This window comes from Sorghum bicolor, chromosome 2 (assembly GCF_000003195.3).
Source record: "Sorghum bicolor cultivar BTx623 chromosome 2, Sorghum_bicolor_NCBIv3, whole genome shotgun sequence".
Taxonomy (NCBI): domain Eukaryota; kingdom Viridiplantae; phylum Streptophyta; class Magnoliopsida; order Poales; family Poaceae; genus Sorghum; species Sorghum bicolor.
The window spans coordinates 76,793,469-76,821,048 of record NC_012871.2 but is presented as its reverse complement, the minus strand read 5'-3'; the positions used below and the strand labels follow the sequence as shown (position 1 = coordinate 76,821,048).

Sequence of the window (27,580 nt, the reverse complement as noted above, 5' to 3'; positions counted from 1 at the left end):
CTAACGCCACACTACAAGGGTAGGATTTACCTTGACAGCAAAAATGGCAAAAGCGAAGGCTGACAACGACGATGGGGATGACTGCAGCAGCACGGGAACAATGGGTGGTTCAATCCAGGGGCGGCGAGAGAGGCAAGACTGGTCGCGGCTGCTGCCGAGCAGAAACGGCGCGGGCGTCGGCCACTGGGGCTGAAGGAGCACGGGCGGGAGGCGAGCAGCGCGCAAGCGGGCACGTGGGCAGGCAGCTAGCCGGCTGCGCGCGGGCGGGCGAGCAGAGGCGCGTGGAGTGTGGATTTGGCCGGTGACGCACTAGCGGCGGCCGACGATGCGTGGGGGGGCTGCTGCGCAGAGTGTGGGCAGCAGGGAGGCGCGCGGAGTGGGGGGGCGGCGCGCAGGGAGGCGCAGGCGGCTGGCGGCGAGCAGGGCGCGCTGGATGGCGCCGGCAGCAGGGCGGACGGCGGCGCGTGGGGGAGCAGGTGGCCGGCGGCGAGCGGGGGCCAAGCACCCGGCGGTGCGCAGGGCGCGCTGGGGCGCGTGGGGGCGTGTGGCCGGCGGTGCGTAGGGCGCGCTGGGCCGCGTGGGGGCGCGTGGCCGGCGGCGCGCGGTGCGCGTGGGGGCGCGTGGCCGGCCGGCGGCGCGTGGGGCGCATGGGGAGCGGAGGCAGGGTGGGGCGCGTGGAGCGGAGGCCGGCGGCGCGTGGGGCGCGTGGGGCACGTGGGGAGCGGAGCCAGGCGCCCGGCGGCGGCGGCGGTGGGCAAGGCACAGGGAGCGGAGGCAGGGTTAGGGCAGGGGCGGGCGCGTGTGACCGGCCAGCCACGCCGGCTGCCGGCTCTTTTTGGGCCTTAGGTCAAACCTTTGTCGGGTGTCGGACCCGGAGGCACCCGGCAAAGAGTTTTTAATTTTTTTTTAAAAAAAATTTGCCGGGTGTCTCTGACGTGGCTCCTCGCAAAGAAGACTTTGCCGGGAGCCAAACTAAGCTCCCGGTAAATTATTTTATTTATTTTTTGTTTTTTGGCTATATTTTTTTTGTGTGCACTTGATACAGTAAATAATTTTATATTTCAAATTTTGGCACAATTTTGAGTTTATAAACTATATTTACTTAATTTTTTTCATTTCGTTTAATTTTTCCGAATAATGTAAAATTGAACTACAGGTACATGAGATAATATAATTCGGTTATTCGAAAAATAAGATTCATAAAATTTAGGATATGTCGAGGCCGTATGTAGGAAGTTGCATGTATTTTGGCGCATCATATTATCATAACATGAGATTATACTCGCGAGGAAAGTGTATTTAAATTATATAAAATTAAAACAAAGTCCGAAAATCACGAAACTTGTTGATGTGTCTTGTTATTGCATGTGGGGGCCGAGGTAAAAAAATAAAAAAGTTTGGAGCAAGTTGTGACGTCGGATGTCTAAAATCCAGACATCTCCACATGTGATATCACATATATCATATGTGGAGATGTGTGGATTTTAAACATCCGACGTCACAACTTGCTCCAAACTTTCTAATTTTTTTAACTCGGCCCCCACATGCAATAACAAGACACATCGACAAGTTTCGTGATTTTTGGACTTTGTTTTAATTTTATATAATTTAAATACACTTTCCTCGTGAGTATAATCTCATGCTATGATAATATGATGCGCTAAAATTCATGCGACTTCCTAGATACGGTCTCGGCATACCCTAAATATTATGAATCTCATTTTTCGAATAACCGAATTATATTATTTTATGTACCTGTAGTTCAAATTTACATTACTCGTAAAAATTCAACGAAATGAAAATAAATTAAGTAAATATATTTTATAAACTTAAAATTGTGCCAAATTTTCAAATAATGAATTATTTACTCTATCAAGGCCCCACAAAAAAATGGATCAAAAAAACAAAAAAAGACAAAAAAAATTTGCCGGGAGCTTAATTTGGCTCCCGGCAAAGAAGTCTTTGCCGGGAGCCAGGTCAGAGACACCCGGCAAAGATTTTTTATAATAAAAAATAAAAAATCTTTGCCGGGTGTCTAACGGCGTGGCTCTCGGCAAAGGGTGACGACCGTTAGTCATCACCCCGCTGACCACCTTTGCCGGGTGTCGGCCTTCGGCAAACAAGGTTGTTTTGCCGATGATGAGACTTTGCCGGGAGCTTGGCCCCCGGCAAAGGCTGATTTGCCGGGAGTAATACTTTGCCGGGAGTCTCTGGCTTTGGCATTCGGCAAAGAAATCCTTTGCCGGGTGCCCGATAAAAAGCTCCCGGCAAAGGATTTTCCTCCCGGCAAATCGCCTGTTTCCTGTAGTGCTAGGTCATAGTGTATCTTTATGTTTCTCAAATTGAAGAGAACTTTCTACAATTCAAAGCATATTTTATCTATAGTTACACTGCTAGGAACATAGCGTTTCCACTGTAGTTACAAACATAATTTTAGATCTGTACTCAATTTGTGTTTAGTTTTTGTAGAGCATCTTTTTGTATGAAAATTTCAAACATGCTAGAATTTTTAATTTTGTGATTATGTTTGGGCCTTTGAATGGTCTCCGAATATAATTTGGGACCAAATATTTTATTTAGATTTTGAAATCCCACGATGGTGGAAGCCCAGGTTATGTGCTTACCATCACACTGGGATAGCATCAGTTTGTTGGAGAAGAAAGAAGGAAACGGGACAAGAGCAGATGTGGTAGCCCAGCCCAGAGAGGACCCAGACAGATGAGCAGGCCTAGCCTCCCTGTTATGGGCTTGGGCAAAAGATGGATGCAAACTTCGATCCCATGCAGTTCCCACCACATGGTAGTCATAGTCATATATATGCACCACCACCACGTACGCCAGCGCCGGTGAGCGTGGTGAGACGACTGATGAGTGCTGACACCTGGCTGGACGTACTGGGCTGGTTAGACAGCAGGTCGATTTACTCTGGTACCACGCACGTCATTAAAATTTACCGCAGAAGTACGTGGAGGCGGAGGTAACCATGCATGCCTGCCGTGTGGATCCGGCCTGCTGTCGTTGTCTTGTTTCCCACGTTGCACCGTCCTGCATGCACCACTACACCATATAGATATTCGTATATATGCTTTCTTTTTCGATACATATCTGGTGGTTAAATTTTAACATAAGGAAAGGACTTTTCAAAAATGATAACTACACTCTTTCGCGGGACGGATTGTTGACCCATCGAAAATGGTAATTTACCCATCGAGTTCACCTGCATATTAGTTGATCGATATGGCTCCGATCCATCATAGAAACCCCAAAATAAACATCCATGCATATTGGTGTTGTACGTGTCGATTATTTTTTTTCTCGAATATACATGAGTTTTACTACGTACCATTATTGTATTTTAAGAGGAAAAGAGTTTTAAGATAACAAGAAATTGGGGCCGGTAAGCAAAAGGGCTACGCGTATCATCTGCACACATGTCTGTATGCATTATTTACTGAGCATTCCTATGAAGTTTCCTTCTACTCTGCTTCTTAGCTCAGCTATACCTATACTATACGTCCTTTTACCTAGGCAGTACTAGACGACCTTGACATGTCGCACAATGCAATACGTACGTACGTTGCCGATGCTCCGACTGAACATACGTACATACGTGGACAATTAACCAAGGAGACCCGGCCAGCCAGGTGGTATAGAACTAGATACAGCGAGGTGGGGACGAGACACGACTGTCCAAATCACGCTGGAACTGGATAGATTCCTAAGATTTGCATTGTGCGCGCGTCCTTTGCTTGGCAGCTAAGCTAGGATCAATAGGCATGGAACATCCATATCTCAAGGATAAAACAACATCATGCTATATATTAATTAATTATCTCCTAACTCCTATATACTCTCTCCATACCTATAAAACAAGTTATTTTGGACAATGACATGGTCTCCAAAGTCTAACTTTTACTTCTTGTTTTTATAAAAATATTTATCAAAAAGTGGTATAGATATATTTTTATGAAAGTATTTTAAAGACTAGTCTATTCATATGGTTTTCTTATTTTCAAACTCAATAACTTAAAAGTTATTCATGATTTATATTCTCAACATTTGACCCAAACCTTGTCAAAACAACTTGTTTTATGAGTATGGAGGGAGTACCTGTAACATTCTTCGTCACACATGTCAATCCCAAAATAAATGCCATGTTCGCTTTCCAAAAAGTCAATCGTTTTTAACTTTGACCAAATATATACAAGAAAATATTAATCTTTATAGTACACAATTAATATTATTCGATACATTGTTGGATCTATTTTTATAATAAATTTATTTGGAGATACAAAATTTGCTAACATTTTTTACAAATCCAATCAAACCTATAAAAATTTGACCAGCATAGTTATCATAACGACATTTATTTCGAGACGGAGAGAGTGCGTCGTAGCTTCTTCGCAGCTACTACTACTTTTAGCAGCTCGTATACCGCTTTACTAATTTTCAGTTGCAAAAAAGAGTTAACAAAAGCTAGTAGCTAGGTTTTCATAGCGCACCATAATAACATACTATATATGGCGGCAACCTAAATTAAAGAACTAAAGATGTTAAAGACGATGGGCTGTTTATCTTTCCATGGAGTTTAGTTTTTAAATGCCTTGACCTGCCGGTATGCCTGCCGCCACTGCCGGCCAGTAGTAGTGACGACGACGCTGCTGCGTAGTACACTCCTACGTGGTGTTGAATAATGCAGGCTTTCACGCACATGCCAGTTATCACTGGTTAGTTCAGTTCGTGCTTATCGTCTAACCTGCAGGAATCAGAAGCCTATCCTTTTACGGCAGTCACTAGCTAGTCAAGTCACGTAATGGACACATCATGGGTCAAGCAATAACGCTCTGTAATAAAATGCCAATGGAGCAGTTAACTTAGAGTTATTTATCAATTGTCATGGGTATATTGTCGGCCGTAATCCTTTCCGTTTTTTTGAGGAAACAATCCTTTCCTTTCTTCTTACTGCCCTAATTTATTCATTTATTTGGGGATTTTAGTTGATTCCAGCCGCCGCTAGAAGAACAGTTAGACGTACAACTGCATGGCCAGGCTCTTGCGTGTACTCATACATCACAAATAACCTGCAAAACTAGTGGAACGCAATCATTCGGTTTCTTTATATATACCTCAAGTGACATTCTTGACTTTCCAATTTCATAACATGTCGAATTGACAATTTAAATCATATATTATACACCGAAAATGACTTACTTTGGATTTCTTGTAAGTGTAAGTATATGTATATTCAATATTCTATTGTTGCGGAGATTGCCACAGAGACCAATTAGACATGTAATTGCCTGTCAACCTCTACTTTAATTGCCCACCAGGCAGCAGCCAGGTACGTAGCTAGCTAGCTCATTTTTCTATTTGAAGCTGATAGGAAAGAGACGAAGCAATATGGCGGGCAGACCAGGTCGGGATTCTGCAGGATTTTGGAAAAACATTAATGAAAAGAGAGGTGATGAACCAAATTTGTGGCTAAGGCCTGCAGGTAGACCGTCCAATGTTCAGCTTGAGCTGATGACGATGTGCGTGCTATCCTCTGCCGCCTCCAGAGGCATGGACGAAGCTATCACAACCTTTTCCGTTGAGTGCAACAGCACTGCGTCTGCGTCCACTGGGAGCGTTGCACGCCCTGTGAAGCTACCATGTCATTGCCATGCCACACCAGTTGCGTTTCAGTCAAAAGGAGCGGGCAGCCCATGCATACAGATACGGGGATATGCATGCCTGAAGATTGTAGCGCAGTGCCATACCACCTGTCAATCTTACATAGGCTCACAAGTCACGGTAGCTAGTCTAGTCTCTACACCGCCTACCTGTTCGCTCGAGCTTATCATCTGAATCTACCGGTCATTTAGCAGTCTCTCACAACAAATCAGTTAACAGTACTTTCTGTCATGGCTTATTAGTCAATCGAACAACGAGCGCCAAACCAACCTAAGCTACTGCAGACGATAGATATATATACAGCAGTCTGTCATTCGTTTCATGCTAGCTAGTTTTTCTTTATTGCTCATCTGAACGATAAACCGGCGACGTCGACGTCGACTGGCCTCTCTATCGCGCATGTGCATATCATCATCGGTCAGTTCATCACCAGTTGTGGCCACACATGCATGCATGATGAACACACTGCACGTCAGAGAGAGAGAGAGAGCAGCATACTACACTTGTTCCACGACAGTAGTATGACAGTATCTGCCCGCAGCCAGATGATCTCATCAGTCCGATATATAGACCCGTGTGACGAGGGGCAAACAAGAGGAGGATGTGCAGTGGGATATGCCTGCCTGCCTGCCGGTCTTGCTTGCACTTGCACGTGTGGGGTACAACGACATGTAGTAGTACTCCGGATAACCACGCAAGGACTTTTTACCATCGAACCTCGTCCTCCATCCATCGATCTAAACCCTAGCTATTTCGCGTTCCTTTCGTCTTCCGTTCCCCAAATAATATACTCCAGTCGTCGAATCGAATGCATGCATGCAGTGACCACCGATAGTAGTAGTCTTCATCGACGAAAATAACCCTAGCTTGCAGGCTTTTGTTTCGGTTGTTTGTCCACTACCTGCAGTAAGCAAACACACACTCTCGTCGTCCTCCAAGCTAGCTCACCCCATTGGCTCCAACCTTGTTGCTATGATAGCTGCCTAGCTGCTGCTCCTTGAATTTTGACCCAGATCGCGCTGGAGCTGGAGATGCATGCATGTTTGGTCGCTGTCCAGAACGCAGAAACTTATTAGCCGAACAGTACTCCATGCTCAAGTTCGGTCCGAAGGTCCAAGCTCAGCAGTTCTGACTTCAGAGTTTTGATTGATGACAGAACAATTCCACTGCTCAAGTTCGGTCCGAAGGTCCAAGCTCAGCAGTTCTGACTTCAGAGTTTTGATTGATGTCAGAACATTCAGACAACTGTGCATGTACCGGTAGTGCATCAGTTTTCTCTCTGAATTTTCATTCATGCAATAATATGATATATTTATTCTACAGCTGCCTTGCAGAATCTTGAAGGTTTTCTGTGATGGTATTGCACCAGGACCAGGTCACTTTGAATCCACTCGATCAGAGGCACGCATCGAGTTATATATTTTAGTTCAAACTTGTGTGTGGCTGGCGGCTGAATGAGAATGACTAGCAACGCATGCAACGAGGACGGAATGGTCAAGACATGACAGATTCAGGAAAAAATGGTGCTAGCAATCCTGGGCTAGTAGGGTCGTCGTCAGCATCGATCAAACCGCTTTCTTCATGCAATTGAATTCCATCTGGGTCACCCACATCCCATTAGTTTATTCCCACCTGCAGTGTTTATCCATTTCCTAGCTTTTTCCCTGTCCCGGGCATTATATTATACTCGAGATATATATACATCCACCTGCAGCATGGGCTCTACCAAACATGCTGAAAAAAGTTCAGATACATCGCTAAAAAAAGTTCAGTTATCTGTTATCTCCTCCCATCATGCATTTTGTGTGTACCAGTTGCACATATATATGCATGCTTCTCTGTTTATTTTTCCCTTATTTTTCGTTATCTGCTTAATAATTCTGACAAAGAATTAGGAAAAGGCCATCTTTTTCCAGGTACAGGAGTACAGGACATGAGCTCATCTATCGTTGCATTGTGTCCTACGTCACTTAGATGCATGGCCTGGGACTGGTGGCATGATGGATGGATGGATGGATGGATGTCAATTTTGGCAAGTGGAGTACCGAAGAAGAGCTCTTCTTCTGTGTGCGATGGAGTCCGAGTCGTCGATCGCCATCGCTCCGGCCGTCGCCTTCCGGCGATGCCTGGCTCGCAAGAACGACTAGCTATACCACCATCAGTTGCCCAGTATCCACAGGTGGCGGCCGGCGGCGCGCGCACGGCGACACGTACGTGCCGGCGACAGCGACGGTTCGATGACTTACCGCGCCCGCCCGCCACCCAGCAAGTTACTGCGGTGACGGCGATGCCGATCGACGCCGACGCGAGCGCACAGCGTACCTCGCCGGCTCGACGACGGTGTCGCTGTTGGATCGATCGGTACAGTGCGTCATCGTCGTCGTCGCGCGCGCGTGCCACTGTTGCGGCCAAGCGCAGCTTACCGACGATCGACGATGGGTGCTCGCCGGCCGCTGTCGCGCGTCCTCCACTTAATTAGCTACTAGCTAGCTTTGACGAGTCGTCGTATGCAGCTAATAGCACTGGACACTGCTGGAATGCTGCAGGCGTGGTAGCTAGCGACACGACGACACGAGCGCACACTACTGTCCATCGTGTGCTGCTGCAGTGGAATAGATAGCTAGCTTGTGCACGGATCTAATTAAAAGGCTAAGAAATCGCAAAGCTTTTGGCTAAAGATACCCTGCCTTTAACGTTAACAGTTTAACACACTGCTTGCCAATAATAAGCTGGCTAGCTAGCTAGCAGGGTCTTGTTGATGATAAGATAGTAGCTAGGTGCATGCATGCGTCGTCCTCGATCTCCCTCTCCAGTCTCCATCGACCTTACTAGATGGGATTCGTGTGCTAGCTAGCTTCACCAGCTACCTTTCGTTGTCATGCGAATCTCTTGGCATTCAACTACTGTTTGGCTAGTCGTTCAGCAGCAGCGCTTGCACTACCTAAACGTGCACGTATAATTTTTTCAGAGAGAGATAAACATATATATATGGAGTGATTTGGTCTGTCGTCGGTGTGTTCAGTTTGCTTTGATGCCAGACAGATGTTTGGTATGTGTTCTCTCCGATCCAGATGACATACCGTAGCTAATCTCGACTTACGCAATGAGCATGGACGCGCACGTACGTGTCTGTTGCCTCGCTTATTAGCCCTGTTAGCTCTGATGACACCACAACTTTGCATATGGTGCTATGCATGTGTGCGAACAGCTTGTGACTAAGTGAGCTGCAGGAACCAAACTTCAAACAGCAGCTAGATAAATGGACATAGATATTGACGAGCGTGCAAAGCCGCTGTTTGAACCTAACATTGGAAGTTTATAAATCTACAATATTTTAATATTAAAGAGCGAAAGCTTTTACTCCAATAATACATGCATTTTCGTTCTTCACTCTCTCTCTCTCTCTCTCCCGATTCGTCTCTCCCTCCACTCTCTTGAGCATAAAAAATCTCCTGTCCAGTTATAATAGGAATAGTATAGTACGTGAAGAATTAGGAGATGTTTGGTTGAGAGTGTTAAAATTTAACAAGTATTATAATATTTTTGTTTTATATGACAATTAGTGTCCAATCATAGACTAATTAGGCTCAAAAGATTTGTGTCGCAAATTATTCTCTAGCTGTGTTTTTAATTTTATAAATAGTATATATTTAGTACTCCATATATATATATATATATATATATATATATATATATATATATATATATATATATATATATATATATATGTGTCTAAACATTTGATGTGATGAGAGTTAAAAAATCCAAAGTAACTAAACAGGGCCTTAGAGATAAGCTTAGAGAACTAACTGATTTTACACTTTTACGAAAGATCTTTAGGCAGCACATAAGGCTCTATATAGAGAGACAGCTGAACTAGCTGACTCTACCTTTGCATCTCTAGGCATCAATGATTTCTAGATGCCTCCATATAAGGATGCCAGCTGTCCATAGAAAATCAATTTTCGAGGCGGGTTGGAAGACAGCCTCAAAAATAGATTTGTAGAGGTGATTGTTATTCTAACTACATCTAAAAATATGTTTTCTAAAAGTCATAATCCGTGCTCATATGAGTTCGCATCACATATCCAATCACGGTATAGAGTTTGATTCTAATAAGATGTATTCAAACAGATGATGCAAGTTATGCGTTCTCTTGCAAACGCACGGATGTGTTTGCTAATATTTTTTCCCGACCACGCCAAAGAGCGTTTTTTTATGTTTGCTAATACTTATATAAGAGATTTGGATCAACATGTGTAAACTTTTGTCTCAAGAGGTACATCCATGATATATTACTCAATCTATCCACCTTTTAGCACATGATGGTAATTTTAAGAGAGATCTACAAATGTCTTTTTTATAATGTTTAGAATCTATCTCTTTTTCCTAGTATGTTGAAGGTTAGCATGGATTATTTAATAAAGCATCTACTTAGTAATACTCACACATTTAAAGGATATATAAGGAAAATATAAGTGATTTAATTTTGTTTGGATCCCACAGGCTAACAGCTAGTTAGCCCTGCCTATTCTCAAATGTCATGTGCCAAAAAGGATGATATCTATTCTCAGATGCCAGATGCCAAACAGGAGGGAGACAAACATGGGCTAATAGACAAACATGTGAACTCGAGGCTAATTGGCAGCTAGAGCACATTAATCCTTACTATCCTGTAATTAGCTCATGTCTAGCCATTATTGTAGGCGGATTTTTTCTACCAGCCATTATCATAGGCTAATTGGCAGCTAAATTACTGTTGCCTGATTTATTTTGAGAGAAAACCACTGCTGTCTCGTAGAAAAAGTACGGCCGAAAAAAAGAGAACATGTGGAAAAAGAGAACAGAGCTGCATGTTCTTTTTTTTCAGCCATACTTTTTCTACCTCCGAGAAATGTTTTTCTCTCAAAATAAATCAACCAACAATAATTTCAGCATTAATTTTTCAGACCAGAAAATATGTCGGAATCACAATGCTCTTACACAGCACCACATATAAGGCTGACTTAATAATCATTTTTTAGTGTGTCTCGAGTTATTTTTGTTCTTTAGGTCTTCTAGCTCCTGCCCATTATTATTACTAGATGGGCTAATTTTTAGCCATGGATCCAACAAGCACCCTCTTAAGTGGATCAGGGTTGTACGTTGTATGACCTTACGTGTCGAAAGAACGTCACTTGTGACGACGAGGAGAATATATTTATCCACCCATGAACAGAGTCCTGTCCCACACGTCATCAGCAGCGAAGTTCCAAGTGAGTTGCATATATAAGTGGTTGGAGTCAAGAGTTTGGCCTTTCGACGGAAAAGGACCATTCACGTCCATGTATGTGAACCCGCCAATGAATTCATATCTCAAAACTAAGGCCTCGTTTAGTTGGCAAAATTTTGGTTTTTTGGCTATTGTAGCACTTTCGTTTTTATTTGACAAACATTGTCCAATCACGGAGTAACTAGGCTCAAAAGATTTATCTCACAAATTTCTGATAAACTGTGTAATTAGTTTTTATTTTTATCTTTATTTAATGCTCTATGCATGTGACCAAACAAGGCCTAAGAGTGATATCCGGTGCAACACCCAGCGCTAGGGCCTTGTTTAGATGCGAAAAGATTTTGAATTTTGCTACCGTACTACTTTCGTTTATTTGTGGCAAATATTGTTCAATTATAGACTAACTAGGATCAAAAGATTCGTCTCGCGATTTACAGTTAAACTGTGCAATTAGTTTTTATTTTCGTTTATATTTAATGTTTCATGCATGTATCGAAAGATTCGATATTACAGGGAATCTTGAAAACTTTTTGGTTTTTGGGTGAACTAAACAAGGCCTAGGTATGTAGCAACAAGCACCGCTGCCACTGGATCAGATGTGACGTATAAGACCGGTCATCCTTGATGCTACTAGTAGTATATACTGTATTATTTTGTTAATTATCAGTCGGAAGAACAACGCGCGCGTGCATCCTAGCGCTGAGAATTCGTTGCCTACTATACTACGGAGTAGCTTAGTACTGTACGTACTGTGCTCAGTTTTCGCATGGGCACAAATCTAGTAGTATTTGCGAAACCACGTACTACCAAGAGTAAAATCCAACGCCGGTCCTTGAACTTGGCCGGCGGTGTCATCTACGTCTCTAAACTTCTAAAGTGATATTGGTGAGTCTGTAAATTTGGCAGACTGTGTCATTTAGATCCCTGAACTTTTAAGGTAATCACCACATGTTCCTAAACTTGACCGGTGATGTCATTCTAGTCCTTGAACTTTCAAAGTGATCATCACATGTCTCTAAACTTAGCAAGCGGTATCATCCGTATCCAAACATAGTCTAACCTACTCTATATAAGCTAACGTGAATCCAACATGTGTCAATTAATCAATCATTATTTATCTCATATTTGTCAGGAAAATATAAATTATATAAAATAATTTACATCAATAAAAAACAAATTAAAGTATTAAACTAATTTACAATAACAAATATATTAGCTTTAAACTAAAGTATAAAAATAGTAAAATTAATTAAATATTTGTGTATCATTGATAGTATTACAAAATAATATTAAAATTCCTATAGTATTAAAAGTTTTCTCTATTAAAAGTTACTTCTAATATTAGTATTATTTTAAAACTTTTAATAATGTTATTATAGAAGTAACATTTAATAGTAGTATTATAGTATTAAAACTTTAATAGTAGTATTATGGTATTAAAATATTTAATAATATTGTGATAGTATTAATAACAGAGAAAAGTTAACCTTTAATAGTAGTATTATAGTATTAAAACTTTTAATAGTAGTATTATGGTATTAAAATATTTAATAATAATGTGATAATATTAATAACAGAGAAAAGTTACTTTTATAATAACACTATTAAAATTTTAAAAATAATACTAAAATTAGAAGTAACTTTTAATAGTGAAAACTTTTAATACTATATATAGGAATTTTAATATTATTTTGTAATACTATCAATGATATATAAATATTTAATTAATTTTACTATTTTTATACTTCAATTTAAACCTAATATATTTGTTGGTGTAAATTATTTTAACACTTTAATTTATTTTTTGTTGATATAAATTATTTTATATAATTTATATTTTCATGATAAATATTAGATAAATAATGCTTGATTAATTTACATATAACAACTTATAGAGTAGGTTAGACCATATTTGGACAAGGATAATAACACTTGCCAAGTTTAGGGACCTGCAGTCATCACCTTGAAAGTTCAGGGACTGGAATGACACCACCTGCCAAGTTTAGGGACATGTGGTGATTACCTTGAAAGTTCAGGGATCTAGATGACACCGTCTGTCAAGTTTATGGACTCATAGATATCACTTTAGAAGTTTAGGGACCTAAATGACACCGCCAGCCAAGTTCAAGGACCGGCGGTGGATTTTGCTCTACTACCAATGAGAATGAGCTAGTTTGTGTGCGCACGAACTTGCAATTCTTTGGCTCATCAATAAGTCGGATGAAATATCACCCCGTACGTATGTAGTACACACATGCATGTACAGAGAGACTTATATGTATATATACAGTCCTATATGTCAAAAAAAAAAAACAATTTTAGATTGGAATTCGAATCAAGTCAAATATTATTGAGTTTGACTAATAATTTATAGAAAATTATGTCTCTAAGTAGGTTTGTTATACAAATACATTCAACAATTAATTTAATAATATTCAATTGAATTGATGCAATTTTTATATGAATTTAGTTGAATTCATTTAAAATATTGTCCGATGACTCCTCAAAAAATGAGAATTATATTTTTGGAAGGGAGGGAGCGGTAGGCTAGCTACAACAGCCAAATAATATAATGCATGCATATTTGACTAAGTATTTTATTTCATTTTCCAGAGTACTAAAAAGCTAATTAAATGCAGATATGCAACCTTAACATCATCACCACTCCTGTAATCCTGTTCGTGTAGTGGCATCTCCAGCTAGCAGCGCGGCTGCCTGCAATACAAACGTACACTAATATCGTGGAGGAGTGGAGATAGATATCACACGAGATTGATGAGCAGATCTGCATATGGTGGCATGCCGCAAGGGCGGCGGCTGGGCTGGGGCCGGCCAGCGGCCAGGCGTCACCGGCCGCTGCCCGCGCGCTGCAGCTGCAACGACCTCCCTCCCTCCCTCTCTCACGTGGTGACGATGCCTTGTCATGCCGGACGCGAGGAATAACGAATCGGACGACAGCCCACGGGTGCCGATGCCGCTTCTGCCCTCGGAGTCGGAGTCGAAGGCGCCCCGCCCGCCCACGGAATGCCGACGCCGCCACGTCACGCGCGCGCTAGCGGACAAGGCGCGCGCGAGCATATAAGCGGCCCACCCCTTCGTCCCCGAGAGGTTCAGGCTCAGTTAGCTCCATTCAGAATCACATCCATCCAAGGACCCAGGTCTAGCTCCCAACTCGATCGATCGATCGATCGATCGGTGCACGTACGATCCATCATCAGATTACTATTAGTTTAGTCGTCCTGTCCTATATATATATATGGATCACCATCAGACGATGATGACGACGACGACGATGTCGGCGGCGTCTCAGCTGCCGCCGGGGTTCCGGTTCCACCCGACGGACGACGAGCTCATCCTGCACTACCTCCGCAACCGCGCCGCGTCCGCGCCGTGCCCCGTGCCCATCATCGCCGACGTCGACATCTACAAGTTCAACCCATGGGACCTCCCCGGTATGCCTGTGTGACCACATGAACAGATCGAGACGACGACGACCTTGCTGCTAACTAATGACGACGTTTAATTTATATATATATATATATATGGCAGCCAAGGCGCTGTACGGCGACGGCGAGTACTACTTCTTCAGCCCGCGGGACCGCAAGTACCCCAACGGCATCCGCCCCAACCGCGCCGCCGGGTCCGGCTACTGGAAGGCCACCGGCACCGACAAGCCCATCCACGACGCCGCCACCGGCGATGCCGTCGGCGTCAAGAAGGCGCTCGTCTTCTACAAGGGCCGCCCGCCCAGAGGCTCCAAGACCAACTGGATCATGCACGAGTACCGCCTCGCCGCCGCCAACGGCTCCACCAGCCCCCTCGCCGCCGCCTACCGCCCGCCGTCCAAGTTCAGGAACGTCTCCATGAGGGTATGTATGTTCATGGTGATCACTCACACACACATGCTGACATGCATATAGGCCGCTTTCATTTGATTCGTTCCTAACGACTTGAACAATATTCTTGGGTCACGCCGGTGGCATGCACACGCCACCCACGCGCGCGCCGGCATATATCTTCTCTCTTCTCTGTGTGCGCAGCGCAGGCATGTCGTTCAGTTGCACCGCCAGTCGCCGTTGGTTTGGTTACCACACTAGCTCCGCTAGCTGCTTTTCTGCGGGATGACCAAACTGCCCTCACTGACTGAATCCTTCTTCTCCAATTCTCCATGCATCGATCAACTGTGAGACTAAAAGCGATATAACTAGCCATCAATCATAGCCATCAGCCAAACCAGCGTCACATCTACCGGCAAGCAGGCACTAGGCCACTAGCTAGCAAGCATCATATCGATCGATCGCGCCGTGAATGGCAGCTTGCCGGTGCACGCAAATTAAACAAAGATGCATGCATTACATTCACACTCACGACTAACGCGCGCGCGTTGACAGCGATGGGCATGACGACACGACGACGGTGACGATGACGATGACATTTTGCCTTGTTGCGTGCAGCTGGACGACTGGGTGCTGTGCCGGATCTACAAGAAGTCCAGCCAGGCGTCGCCGATGGTGCCGCCGCTCGCCGACTACGAGCACCTGGACCACGACGAGCCTTCTCCCGGCGGCACCTCCTTCGACGACTTCTGCACCAGCTTCTACGCCGCGCCGGCCGTCGGCGACATCGGTGCTGCTGCTGCTAGTAGTACTACGACTACTACTACTACTACGCCCGTCATGCACCCCCACCACCACCACCAGCCGGCGGCGGCGGCGCTGCCGAGGCTCCCCAAGATACCCTCCATCTCCGACCTGTTGTTGGACGAGTACACGATCGCGCAGATCTTGGACGCCCCGACCGATATAGCCGACCACCACGCCCCGCTCGCCGTCCACCCCTCCCTCAACCAGCTCCTGGCCGTCGGCGGCGCCGACGCCTCCGACCTCACGATCTACTCGACGCCGCCCCCGGCCGCCGCGGCTGGCGGGAAGCGCAAGGCGATGATGATGAGCCCGGACGAGTACGCCGCCGGGATGATGATCACCACAGCTGCTGGCCTCCACCATCACTCGCCGCCGCCCAAGAGGCTCAACGGCGGCTTGCCGGCCACGACGTCGCCCGTGCTCGGCGGCGGCCTCAACCATCACATGCTTCCTCAGTTCTAGATACACCTTTTCTACTAGTAGCTGACTTTGTTGGGGGCATGCATATATCTTCCATGCATACGACGCCATCAACTGATATGCATGATGGATCGTCTAAGGAATTGCTAGCAACCTGCGGCGACATGGAAAACAAGGGGATTGAGCTCGTTGGTTATTGGATGGGATTAATTGGAGGCCATTAATAAGATGGGTCGTACGGTGAAGAACAATTGTAGAAGTAGCAGCACTACCGATTGTACTGGAACCAGTATTGAACATTAGGCGTATGGTATATGTATCCCATTTTTTCTCCTATGTAGAGTACTGTACTCTGTACTCTATATTCATTTCAGGCACAGTGCAAAGGTAGCTGGAGCTTGATGGATCCATGTACTAGTACGCTACTTTTATTTAGTCAAGAGTATATTGTCTTTGCTAGATCGATCAATAATACTACAATGATCATTTTAATTGCTTCCGAAAATTAAATACCACAAAAGAATATATATATATATATATATATATATATATATATATATATATATATATATATGGCAATACAACAGTTGCGATTTCTGGAATGAAAATAAGGTGCTGTACACAGTCTTGTGGATGGTGATAGTACACAGTATTTGAGTGCTGGAGTGGATATATTGACCTTTCAGCGCTTATTTTTACAGTGGTAAAATAATAACATAAAGATGGCCCCCTCTCCATAGCCGCCGTTGCCTGATGAATTCGGTGGATTAAAAAAAAAAGGAGGCTGCGGAAAATGATGGATAGAATGAAATGATTCTCTGGCTGGTATGAGGTGAGGAACTGAGAACTTCAGGAGATTAGGATTCCAGATAGACAGGTTAGCTTCTCAAAGTGGAAGAGAATATAGAATATACCCGGAAGAGACCAAATATGAAGCCGTACGTGTGCGCTGCATTATTTGTGTTTTTCAAGTTATATCATTGATGAAGCATGTGTGAGCTCGTAGTACAAAATAATGGCACTAAAAATAGTCAAATATCGGACAACGAAGCTACTAGTGTAGTATACTACAGCACATGATTAATCTTCATTGATTCGTCCCACCAAAATCTATCGATGGATAAACATATATATATATATATATATATATATATATATATATATATATAAAATAAGAAACAAATAAACCATGGTGTGACGTCCGGTGTCACCTGACTGGCATTAAGCTTTGCTTCCACTTGACACTACAGCTCCATTTTCAGGTGAGTGGTGACGCTGACACAATGGTTTTTTTACTGGCCGGAGTTTATCCACATGTCCAGTTTTTCCACACGGTCAGCAGGCACTCACAAAGTCATGGAACGAATTGCACTTGTTCTAGAGCCTGTGCCACGGTCCAATTCAGCGTTTTACCCCACTAGGTGCTCAAATTTATACTAGTAGTGTGTGTTTTTACCTCACCCGGCCTGTCACCCATGACGGAAGCATCACGATTGATTATCTGAACACAGATTAGTTAATCCTTGGTGTTGCTCCTCTAAGAAATCAAATCACAGCAGCACCACTGTACTTTGGTTTACGTAGAAATGCGACAAGCAAAGTTAGGCAACTGCCGTGTAGGAAGCCCATGTTTACAGCGTCGTCTAGAGCTGGTAGCTGGAGTGCACAGCCACAGCAACAAGCGGCTCAAGCTCTCTGTAAGTCTTTTCTGGTGCAACCATGAAAAGGGCAGCGAGCAAACACACACCGAGATAATCTGAATGGTTTTAGAGTGTGTTGGTGTTCTTGTGTTATAATGTTGTTTGCTTTTCATGTTTTCATCATTCGTCTTCTCTATCAATATATAGACTCACAGCTAACCCGTCGGTTCTCTTAGAAAAACGAAGGGTTTCAAACCCAGAGGGCAATGTGTCAGGAGAAGAACCCCGGACACTGTGACTAGTTGGGCAGCAACGGTTATACATGACGATAGTGGCTAGGTGGGCCGTGTTTGGAGGTTGACCGGCCTTCTTCCTTTGTGGGCCGAAGGCCTTGTAATGGTAGTATAAAGTCTCGTATCGCCTGAGGAGACATGCATCGAATACCAAAACATTGTTTCTCCCATTCTGTTACATTGAAATTACATTTAGTTACAGAAAAGATAGGTTAGATTGCATATTCTGTTCGTGCGCGTTCTTGTTCAGTTCTTACTTTCTTCGATTAGGAGTAGATCCACTCAACCAAATCCATCAGGCTTGATCCGTAGCCTGACAAGTGGTATCAAAGCCTTCGATCCTTGTCGCGGTGGCGTCTTCCTCAACTCTGGCGCCGACGAGGCGACTAACCAAGTTTCAGCAGGAGATGACGAAGACCGTAGATGATCTCTTGACGTAGTTCGAGGCGATGGCGAAGCAATTTGCGAGATTCCAGGACATGATGCGCCAAACTCTGGACAAGCTCGACGGACTGGAGTCATGGAGATCTACCGCAGACAAGTCGCTTGACAATTTGCTGCAGGGCGAGTCAGGTGGACCAGACGACATCATGAGTGCAGACGTTGGAAGCATCTACACCGCCACCACTGCCTCCACCGCGCTCGATAACGCCAATTCCTCACGCTATGTTGCCGGGTCACCAGTTTCATCCTCGAGCGGTGGCTGCGACACATCACCTGCAGATGCTGCCTCGAGCGACGCCGGGGTGGTTTGACTGGAACGCTCCACCAAACCCGTTTCCTGCCGGGGTGTTTTGATCACCGGGATGACTGCGGTGGGTTCCCTGGAACTCACCTGCAGCACCCGGTCACGGGTATGTCCATGAGACCACCTCCTTTTCTGTTTGTTCATCGAGATCATGATTTTGCCTTGTCTTCTCGCTCCTCTCCATTTCCTAAAATGGAGTTTCCGAAATTTGATGGTTCTAATCCCAGACTTTGGCGTGATAACTACGAGATCTATTTCGAGGTATACATGGTGGACCAATCTCTGAAAACCAGGTTTGCCGCCCTCAACTTTCAGGGTGCGGCTGCTTCGTGGTTGCAGACGGTTCAGAGGCGGGGAAGAATCACGGATTGGGCATATCTGTGTGAGTTGGTGATGGCCAAGTTTGATGGGGAGCACTACTGAATCAGTTTGAGCAGTTGAGGCAGACATGATCTGTGTTGGAATATCAGGTCAAGTTTGAACACTTGGCTCATGGATTGTTATTGTACAACAATGGGTATGATGACACGTACTTTGTCACCCGATTTGTTGCGGGATTAAAAGAGGAGATTAGAAGGGTGATAGTTTTACACCGACCAAAGAATGTGGACACAGCTAGTGCCCTTGCCTTGATTCAAGAAGATGAGCTCAATAAAGTGCGTTCTAAGGGGTTCAACAAGGATGTGGCCAAGTCCAGTTTTAGGAATCTGGGAGAGAAATACAAATTTCATGAGGTTGATTCAGTGAAGCATAAGTCCCAGAAATCTGAGCTTGAGAAGTTAGCTGATTTGAAGGACTTTAGGAAGAGGAATGGGCTATGTTTCAAGTGTGGTGAGAAGTGGAGTCATAACCACAAGTGCCCAGCTCAAGTTTTGTTGCATGTCATTAAGGAGTTATTAGATGCATTTATGGCTGTGGGAGGATGAGTGAAGAAGTGCTCTCAGAGGATACAATTATGCCTGTGGGACATTCACCTTTTGCAGTACTCCCTCCGTCCACGAAAGAATCAATTCCTAGGATCCGTGCCAGTCAAACTTTTTAAAGTTTGACTAACTTTATAGAAAAGAATAACAGCATCTATAATATAAAATGCACATTATATAAAAATATATTCTATGATGAATCTAATGATACTAATTTGATACCATAAATCTTAGCATTTTTTTTCTAGAAATTTGGTCAAAGTTTAAAAAGTTTGACTTAAGACAACTCTAGAAATTGACTCTTTCGTGGACGGAGGGAGTATACAATCCAAAAGGACAATGAAACTGTGTGGCATGGTTGATGGTTTGCAAATTCTGATTCTGGTGGATTCAGGTAGTGTGGGATCATTTGTCAGTCGGCAGCTACCTCAGTACATCTCTCAAGAACCAAAAAGCTCGATTTTCTGCCTTCCGGTGCTCCTGTGTTGTCGGTGAAAGAGAAAGAAAGGAGAGAGAGAAAAATGACTTCCATAAACAGTACAACTACAGTAGCACGAGGAGCCGGAGCGGGCCGGAGCCCTCCCAAACAGGCTCTTAAGGCCATCCAGAGTCTGCACTAAGCGACCGTCTACTCGTGGGAGTCAGTTTGCTTGTTTACCAGGCAGAGTTGACACCTGCTTAGCGCCTTAGCAGGGTTGCAAACGGGCTCTTAAGGCCATCCAGATTCTGCACTAAGCGGCCGTCTACTCGTGGGAGTCAGTTTGCTTGTTTACCGGGCAGAGTTGACACCTGCTTAGCAGGGTTGCATTGCAACCAGCCCCTACATCTCCCGTTGGCTTCAAAATGGTGAATTCAGCAAGCCAGCAGATCAAGGAAAACTTTTAGAACAGCTCGCGACAACCACGACAAGTAGCTCTTTTATGCAAGGAAATATTCAACAACTTTTCAGTTGGCGATCAGATCAAATGTGGTTGAAGAGTAGCCGCACGATCCTATCCTTGTCGATGTTCAGTTCGGCTACCTGTTTGGTGTTTTAGTTTTTGCCTTTCCAGGCTGTCTTTCTTTTCTACGTAGTTGGAGTTGCAACAGCGGAGGTGCCGCAGTGGCGGGAAGCGGGTGCGCCCCAGCCCAGTCTGTTTTATAATTGCCTTTTCTTTTCACTGTATTCTTTTTCATCGTCTAATAAAAATCCGGCGAAGTTCTTGCCGCTTTGTGTGTGTGCGAGGGGGGTGGGGGTGGGGGGGGGGGTGGATCAAGGAAAACCTCCTGCCCCAAAACTTTCGTGACGATAACTGTGTTTCCGGCCTATGAAGAAGATGCAATATCGATGGCTCCTGTTTTTACCTCACTCATGACGCATCCTGCATTTCTCAGAGGAGTTGCACCTCTGAAAGCTAGACCGTGCCCATTACCATTAGCAGCACTGTAGTAGGCTGCATGTGACTGGCAAAATTGCGTAGGCAGTAGCAGTACAGTAAAGGCCATGTTTACCGGGCCGAAGCCCAATACACCATCTAGCCCAAAATTGCCGCAGCATCGTCTGTACCTGATGGATGTAGAGGAGCAAGCCAGCAATAGATAAGCAGTTCAGGCCAACACAGTTAATACTCTTTTACAACAGCAACCATGCAAAGGGCAGCCAGTAAACTTTTTTTTTGTGTGTGTGTCGAACAAGCTCGTAAACACAATGATGGTCATAATGATTTCAGATACAAAGGGCAAAAGATGAGTCAGATTTCGGTCAATGGACCATACATGTATGCAGTTTCAGTGAGAGAACGATGGCACTTATATCATGCACATCCCAGTATATTAGAGGTCAAAAAGAATGATTGAGGCTCTCATCTTACTTGCATTAGTAGTATACAAATATTAATAACAATAATAACAATAGGCCTTACAATGGCCGCTGGACTGGAACCAAGTACAACACTACAACAGAGAATTCCCTTATGTGTAGAGCTACCGTACCGTATAAGAGGATGAATGGATTGAGTGACAAAATGGTGTGAATTCAGTAAGCGATCAAGGGAAAAATAAAACCTCTCAAAGCAAAACTTCATGACAACAATGTCGCTCGATGTTACCTTGCTAAACTGTGTTTCCTTCCTATGATGAAGATGCCACCTCGATGGCACTGCCAAGTGGCCATGCAGCTTCAACATATGCATCACTGTAAGGGACCTTCTTTACCAAGGTCATCTCATGGTTTGGATCAACGCCTGCAAGAATGTTTGCAAAATGAGTGAGAACAAACTTAGAACCTTTATGCTGTTCTGATTTGTTTCGTTTGATCAGGTCATACCGAATCCATCAACAAGTAACGTGTATTGATAAACAAGGTCCATGCAGATATATGGAATGTTATCCTTTGGAACACCAGGGAAGGTAGCCTCGGCATTCTTGACGCTCAACGAACAAGCACGCTCGGCAGCTTGTCTGAAGTCCGAGGGTTTAACTTTAGCAACAGCTGCATTGGCGTTCACAAATCCAGCCTAAAAAGACACAAGTAAATGGTTACAGACGTAACAAGGATAAAACAAGGACTGGCAAACAAGAGAATTAATTTTAAAGTTCAGATGAGACACGCCACGAAACTACTAGAATCATTTGTTCTATAACCTTACCTCAGCAGCCCTATCAAAGAAAAAGGATGCTACAAAGAGATTCTTTTGTCCAGCACCACCACCACCATTCCAAATGCCACCAAAAGAACACTTCATGTGGGTGCATGCTTCATCAACTTTAAGAGCTTTCACTGCATCATCCTTGCATTTTGAATAACTAGCACCAGAAGGTGAAGCAGATGCTTCAAATGAATCATCACCATATTTGTATTGCCCTACAATCATTACACAATTATATATCAGGTGTTACTGAGAGAAGTCAACAAAACATCAGATGATCCGCGAGGAGCCAAGGAACATAGGAGTTAAAAGAAATGCTATCTAACTGGGACCATAATGTCTATTCTGTCTGTATATTAATCAGGTGTCTATAAGCATAGTTGTGGCCAGAACTATAACTAGCCTATCAAGGTAATATAAGATAGACATAGGTTTTATTTATCATAGAGTGATTGCTGACATGTAATTAGTTTGTGGGACATCAAGCAATGACCCTTTCCAAAACAAAATATCGCAGTGACCTGACAAAGTTCACCTATTTAATGATGATGAAAAGAACATTCATTGGCAGGGAGGTATTTCAAGCCTGTATACACAGACAGGAAACATATAAGATAGGAGAGACCAGGGAAGAAGCAACCACACCTTGAAATCCCTCTAACATACAGTTGCTGTAACCATTGCCATTGCCAGCTTTTAAGACCTCTGCTCTAGCTGCCAGCAACCCGTAATGCAAATAACTGCAAAAAAAAAACGTTTTCAGCATTTTTTTATGATGGGAGTGGGTATAATCACACGATGCCATTTCCAGCAGACTACCAAAAAATATACAAATGACCAGTGCATGACTCTAAACCAGGAAATAATACTAAAATACTGTTTTTTAATGTCGCTCACCTAAGGTTACTCTACCCATGAGTAGTGTTCTCTTTCTGTTTTTTTTTCTATTAGATAACAATTCCCTTAAGTTGCTACTTCCAGAACTACAACAATTTTCAGCTTTGTTGTAAAATATGACCTATGAGTCAAAATATGAGAACCAAGGGATTTACAGGATTGGAACCACCATCAGGTGCTTAAATAGATTTCACACTGTTAGTGTCTGTTACTATGCCTTGGTTGTCGCAGGTGATGTAAATTAGGACTTCAAAGCAGTAGCAACAATTCAGAGCTCAGTAATTTATAACACTAACCTATGAACATAAAGATAATATGTGGTTCCTTTGAGGAACAGTTTCTTCACATATGCATCTTCTCCATCGGATGGTTTAGGAGCCTTTTCTGCATCCTTCTCTGCAATAGCATATGCCATTTGGACAGATCCACCACCAAGATCAACTACTCCAACCGTGTCTGCATAAGTCTTTCCCAAGTTTCCCAACAGATAATTGATAGTAACCTATAAGTAGATAGAAAAATAATAATTGTTACTTGTTGCAGGACTAAAGTGTGAATATCGAAGCACGAATCATGAGCAATTCCTGAACACTCTCACACAACCCGTGAATAATACCTAAACCTCTCAGTGATATGGGTAATCAGAATGTTTGATTTGGAGATGTCATTATGTCAAAACAAAACCTCTATCACACTGACTAATTGCATTAGATTTGGATAAATTAAAACTAATTAGATTCTATGAACCTGAATTGGTTTGAACTATCACTTATATGATATTATTATTATTATTATATTGTGCAGCCTGGCAGACAGCAGTTCTGAAAGGATTGACAGATAGATTGCACAAAGAAGCATTTTTTTTTTGTAATAAAGGATGCACTTTTGTCCAAATCAAAGAATGCTGGTACATTAGCTAATCTTGTCAATCTAGAGCCTTGGCAACATTGGATAGTGCCAAACATTTCTGAGAATCAGTTGGACACAGTGACGAGAGCGACAGATGGATAAGAACAGCATCATACCCACTCGTATGCGCCTTCCTGCGTTCCATCAAGAACTGTAACCCAATCCTCTTTGTTTTTAAAGGAACTCTTTTCGCGGAGAAGGTCCCTAACCTGCACCAATTGGGTATGTCAGCAGCCAAATCCAGATAATAGAAAGCTATGATCAAGCATGCTACATGCGCTGATTAATGCAGTGATGACATCACTGATCGGTTATACTAGAAGAACCATTTACCGCTTGCAATATCGCCTCGGACTTTTGTGCGCCCAAATTTCTCAGCCCTGCGGTGGCCTGCGCATGGATCGACAAGGAAACTAATACAGTAAGAACGTCATGAAACACCAATTACAAAAATCGACTGCTGCGATGTGCCACCCACCCCGACTCTGACAGGCGTTTGATCGCGCAATTCCACGGGCACCACTCGCTTGGCTTCATCAAGGAGAGAGACGAGCGACTCGGCAGCTTCCCGGGGGTCGTTGCCGTAGGCGCTAAGTCCCGGTTTTTTCTGTAGGCGAGAAGGGGAGGGAGCTTTGAGATCACGAGACGCGGACCAGATCCAGATCCCATTGACGAACGGGTAAGTGTACCTGGACGAAGAGCTCGATCTCGCTGCCAATGTGGACGAGATCCAGGTTAGAGTCGAAGCGGAAGACGTGGACGCGGCTGCCGGAGCTCCCGGCGTCGAAGATGACGGCGTACTTGTCAGCCCCCGCGGGCCCGGACCTCCTGGCGACACCCGTGGCGCCGGAGGGCGAGCGAGGCATGAGGAGGAGGACGAGGGAGACGAGCGCGAGCGGTGCGAGGACGACGAGTAGGACGCCCCGGTAGCGGTGCGCGCGGTCGGCCAGCGTCTCCTGGCGTCCCCCGTTGGGGAGCGCGGAGTAGCGGCGCATCTTGGCGGCGTCGGTGGGTAGGAGCAGGAGGTCCGGGGACGAGGGCGTGCGGTAGCGGACGCCGCGGCCGGCGCTTGCGGTTGCGGCGGGTGTGGGGGCCGGGGGCGACGGCGACGGGTTGGCCGCCTCCTGCTGCGCGGGATCCAGCGCTCCGCGTCGGGGCGCGCGGCGCGCGCGTCGGTGGTGGATCTGCTGCTGCTGCTGCGACTGCGTCGTGGCGGGGTGAGGAGGAGGGGGAGGGAAGACAAACGTTTAAGGCGGGCGGGCGCGGGGGTACTTTGAGTTGACCTCGCTCGGGCTTGGGAACTGGGATCGCGTGTCGTCGGGGCGGAGCGGGGCGTGGGCAACCGGCCGTTGGAGGCGGGTGGGCGGCGGACGGAAATGCGAGCCGCCTCGGGATCTGCCGCGGGCGGGCGGGCGGACGGACTGTGGTGGGAGATGCAAGCGCGGCTGCGCGGGGAGGGGAGGCCGGGTCGGGAGGGGAAGTGCTCTGCTCTGCTCTGCCTTCCGAACCGCCCGGCTGGCTGTGGGGAAACCGGCGGGTTTTGGAATGGGAACGGCGTTTTTATACTGGCCCTGGCGCGCGGCGACGGTGCGTGCCTGTGCTGTTGCTCTGCCCGAGTTCGCCGTGCCGGTGCCGTCGCGTTGGGGGGGGGGGGGGTTGGGGGGGGGGGGCCGAGCGGGGGTTGCTTTCAGAGTTTGGCCGGGCACCGCACCGGGGTTTGGGAAGGGCTGCGGCGGCGTGGAACTGGAACGAACGAACAGGAACCCGGAGGCTCCAGCCTCGTCGCTAGCAATTTCGTTTTTATTTGACAAACATTATTCGATTATGGAGTAACTAGATTTAAAAGATTCATCTCGTGATTTACAGTAGTTTTTATTTTCGTCTATATTTAATACTCCATGTATGTGCCACAAAATTCGATGTGACGGAGAATCTTGAAAAGATTTTGGTTTTTTTTAACTAAACGAGGCCTCCGTCCGTGTCCACTCCATGCTGGCTGGGTCCACGCGCGCCCCCGCGTGTTTTGGTAGGAAAACTTGGTTCACCGCGTATACGCGATTCATAGCTTTGTCACGTTGATGGATTGCGAACGTTGATGTTACAGTACCTTTTTCTATACGTTGACTGGCGTCGCCGTGACCGCAGATAGGCTTTGTTTCTGTCCGAGGCCTTGTTTAGTTTCTAAAATTTTTCAAGATTCTACATCATATTGAATCTTTCGGCACATATATAAAACATTAAATATAGATGAAAACAAAAACTAATTACACAGTTTACCTGTAAATTACGAGACGAATCTTTTTACCCTAGTTAGTCTATGATTGGATAATATTTAATACAAACAAACGAAAGTGCTACAACTGAACTAGGCCCGAGAATCATCGGGTGCTCGAGAACTCCACGCCTTGTGTAATTAAGGAGTTAAAAAGTTTTTAGACACTGTAATAAATTTATTTTTATTTAGTAATTATTGTCTAACCATAAATTAATTAGGTTTAAAAATTTTGTTACGTAAATTACAGATAAACTATATAATTAATTATTTTTTAGTTATATTTAATGTTTTCTACATGTATTAAAAAGCTTTTGAGTTTTGGGTGAACTAAACTGGGCCTTAGAGCATCTCCAAGAGCTTAGCTAAAATTAATAGCCAAATTTTAATGTTTAGTCATTTTGTAAAATAGACAACTTCTTAAAAAAGAAAAGGTCCACAACAGCCTTGCTATCAGATAGCTAGTGTCGATGGTTGGCTATAAATGGCCAACGAAAATCAAAGAATAACAAACTTTCTATTTTACAAAACCAAATAGCACATCTGTTGGAGCCTATTTTTCTGCTATACAAGTTCTAAAAAGCCTTCATAATAAGAATAGCGAAGCTGTTGGAGTTGCTCTTAGAGCAACTCCAAGAGCTTGGCTAAAATTAGTAGTCAAATTTTATTGTTTAGCCATTTTATAAAATATAAAACTTCTTAAAAAAGAAAAGATCCACAACAGCCTTGCTATTTTACAAAATCAGCTAGCTCGTGTCATTGGTTGGCTATATATAGCCATCGAAAATCAAAAGATAGCAAACTTTCTATTTTACAAAAGCAGATAGCATAACTGTTGGAGTCCACTTTTTGCTTTGCAAATTCTAAAATAGCCCCCACAACAAAAAATAGCCAAGCTGTTGGAGTTGCTCTTAGATGGGAAACTGAAAAATCGTTGCACAAGTTTGCGGACTATCGGATGGGTTACGCCAAAACGTTAAAAATCTTCCAAACCTTGCATACGGCATCGGCAAGAAGTGCCCCTCACGACTTTCTTCTTTTAAAAAGCAAAGGTTAGGCAGATGGTGTGGACTCGCAAACTGTAGAAAAACGGCACGCGAATGGGCAGTGGGCCGTTGGTCTTTTTTCTTTTCCTCCCATTTTTAAAAAATAAAATATCGGTAAGGGGGCAGCTAGTCTTGAATTGGGCCAAGACTTATGTCTCAGCAGGCCGGGTTCTCAAAGTAGGTTCAAGCAGCACGCCTGCTCGTAACAGATTTTGTT

At 44.5% G+C, this 27,580-nt stretch overlaps 3 protein-coding genes across 3 annotated transcripts; 1 reads left to right on the top strand and 2 right to left on the bottom strand.

Moving 5' to 3' along the window:
- Positions 110-649, bottom strand: LOC110432802 (extensin-like). Its single transcript, XM_021453636.1, has one exon. The coding sequence runs from the start codon at positions 647-649 to the stop codon at positions 110-112; it is 540 nt and encodes a 179-aa protein (XP_021309311.1).
- Positions 14,042-16,502, top strand: LOC8078572 (NAC domain-containing protein 102). Its single transcript, XM_002463358.2, has 3 exons — positions 14,042-14,397; positions 14,495-14,814; positions 15,400-16,502. Exons 1-3 carry the CDS (start codon positions 14,202-14,204, stop codon positions 16,048-16,050), a joined length of 1,167 nt encoding a protein of 388 aa, XP_002463403.1. The 5' UTR covers positions 14,042-14,201; the 3' UTR covers positions 16,051-16,502.
- Positions 21,384-25,585, bottom strand: LOC8074461 (probable apyrase 2). Its single transcript, XM_002461182.2, has 9 exons — positions 24,735-25,585; positions 24,524-24,652; positions 24,379-24,435; positions 24,162-24,254; positions 23,433-23,638; positions 22,885-22,979; positions 22,240-22,454; positions 21,918-22,107; positions 21,384-21,834 (listed from the first exon to the last, which is right to left on the bottom strand). Exons 1-9 carry the CDS (start codon positions 25,038-25,040, stop codon positions 21,722-21,724), a joined length of 1,404 nt encoding a protein of 467 aa, XP_002461227.1. The 5' UTR covers positions 25,041-25,585; the 3' UTR covers positions 21,384-21,721.

Coding starts and splice junctions, on each gene's coding strand:
- LOC110432802 (XM_021453636.1), bottom strand. CDS start 649: ATGCGCCCCACGCGCCGCCGGCCGGCCACGCGCCCCCACGCGCACCGC.
- LOC8078572 (XM_002463358.2), top strand. CDS start 14,202: ATGGATCACCATCAGACGATGATGACGACGACGACGATGTCGGCGGCG. Junction 14,398..14,494: donor CAACCCATGGGACCTCCCCG/GTATGCCTGTGT, acceptor TATATATGGCAG/CCAAGGCGCTGTACGGCGAC. Junction 14,815..15,399: donor TCAGGAACGTCTCCATGAGG/GTATGTATGTTC, acceptor TGTTGCGTGCAG/CTGGACGACTGGGTGCTGTG.
- LOC8074461 (XM_002461182.2), bottom strand. CDS start 25,040: ATGCGCCGCTACTCCGCGCTCCCCAACGGGGGACGCCAGGAGACGCTG. Junction 23,639..24,161: donor AGGAAGGCGCATACGAGTGG/GTATGATGCTGT, acceptor ATCTACTTATAG/GTTACTATCAATTATCTGTT. Junction 22,455..22,884: donor TATGTTAGAGGGATTTCAAG/GTGTGGTTGCTT, acceptor TAATGATTGTAG/GGCAATACAAATATGGTGAT.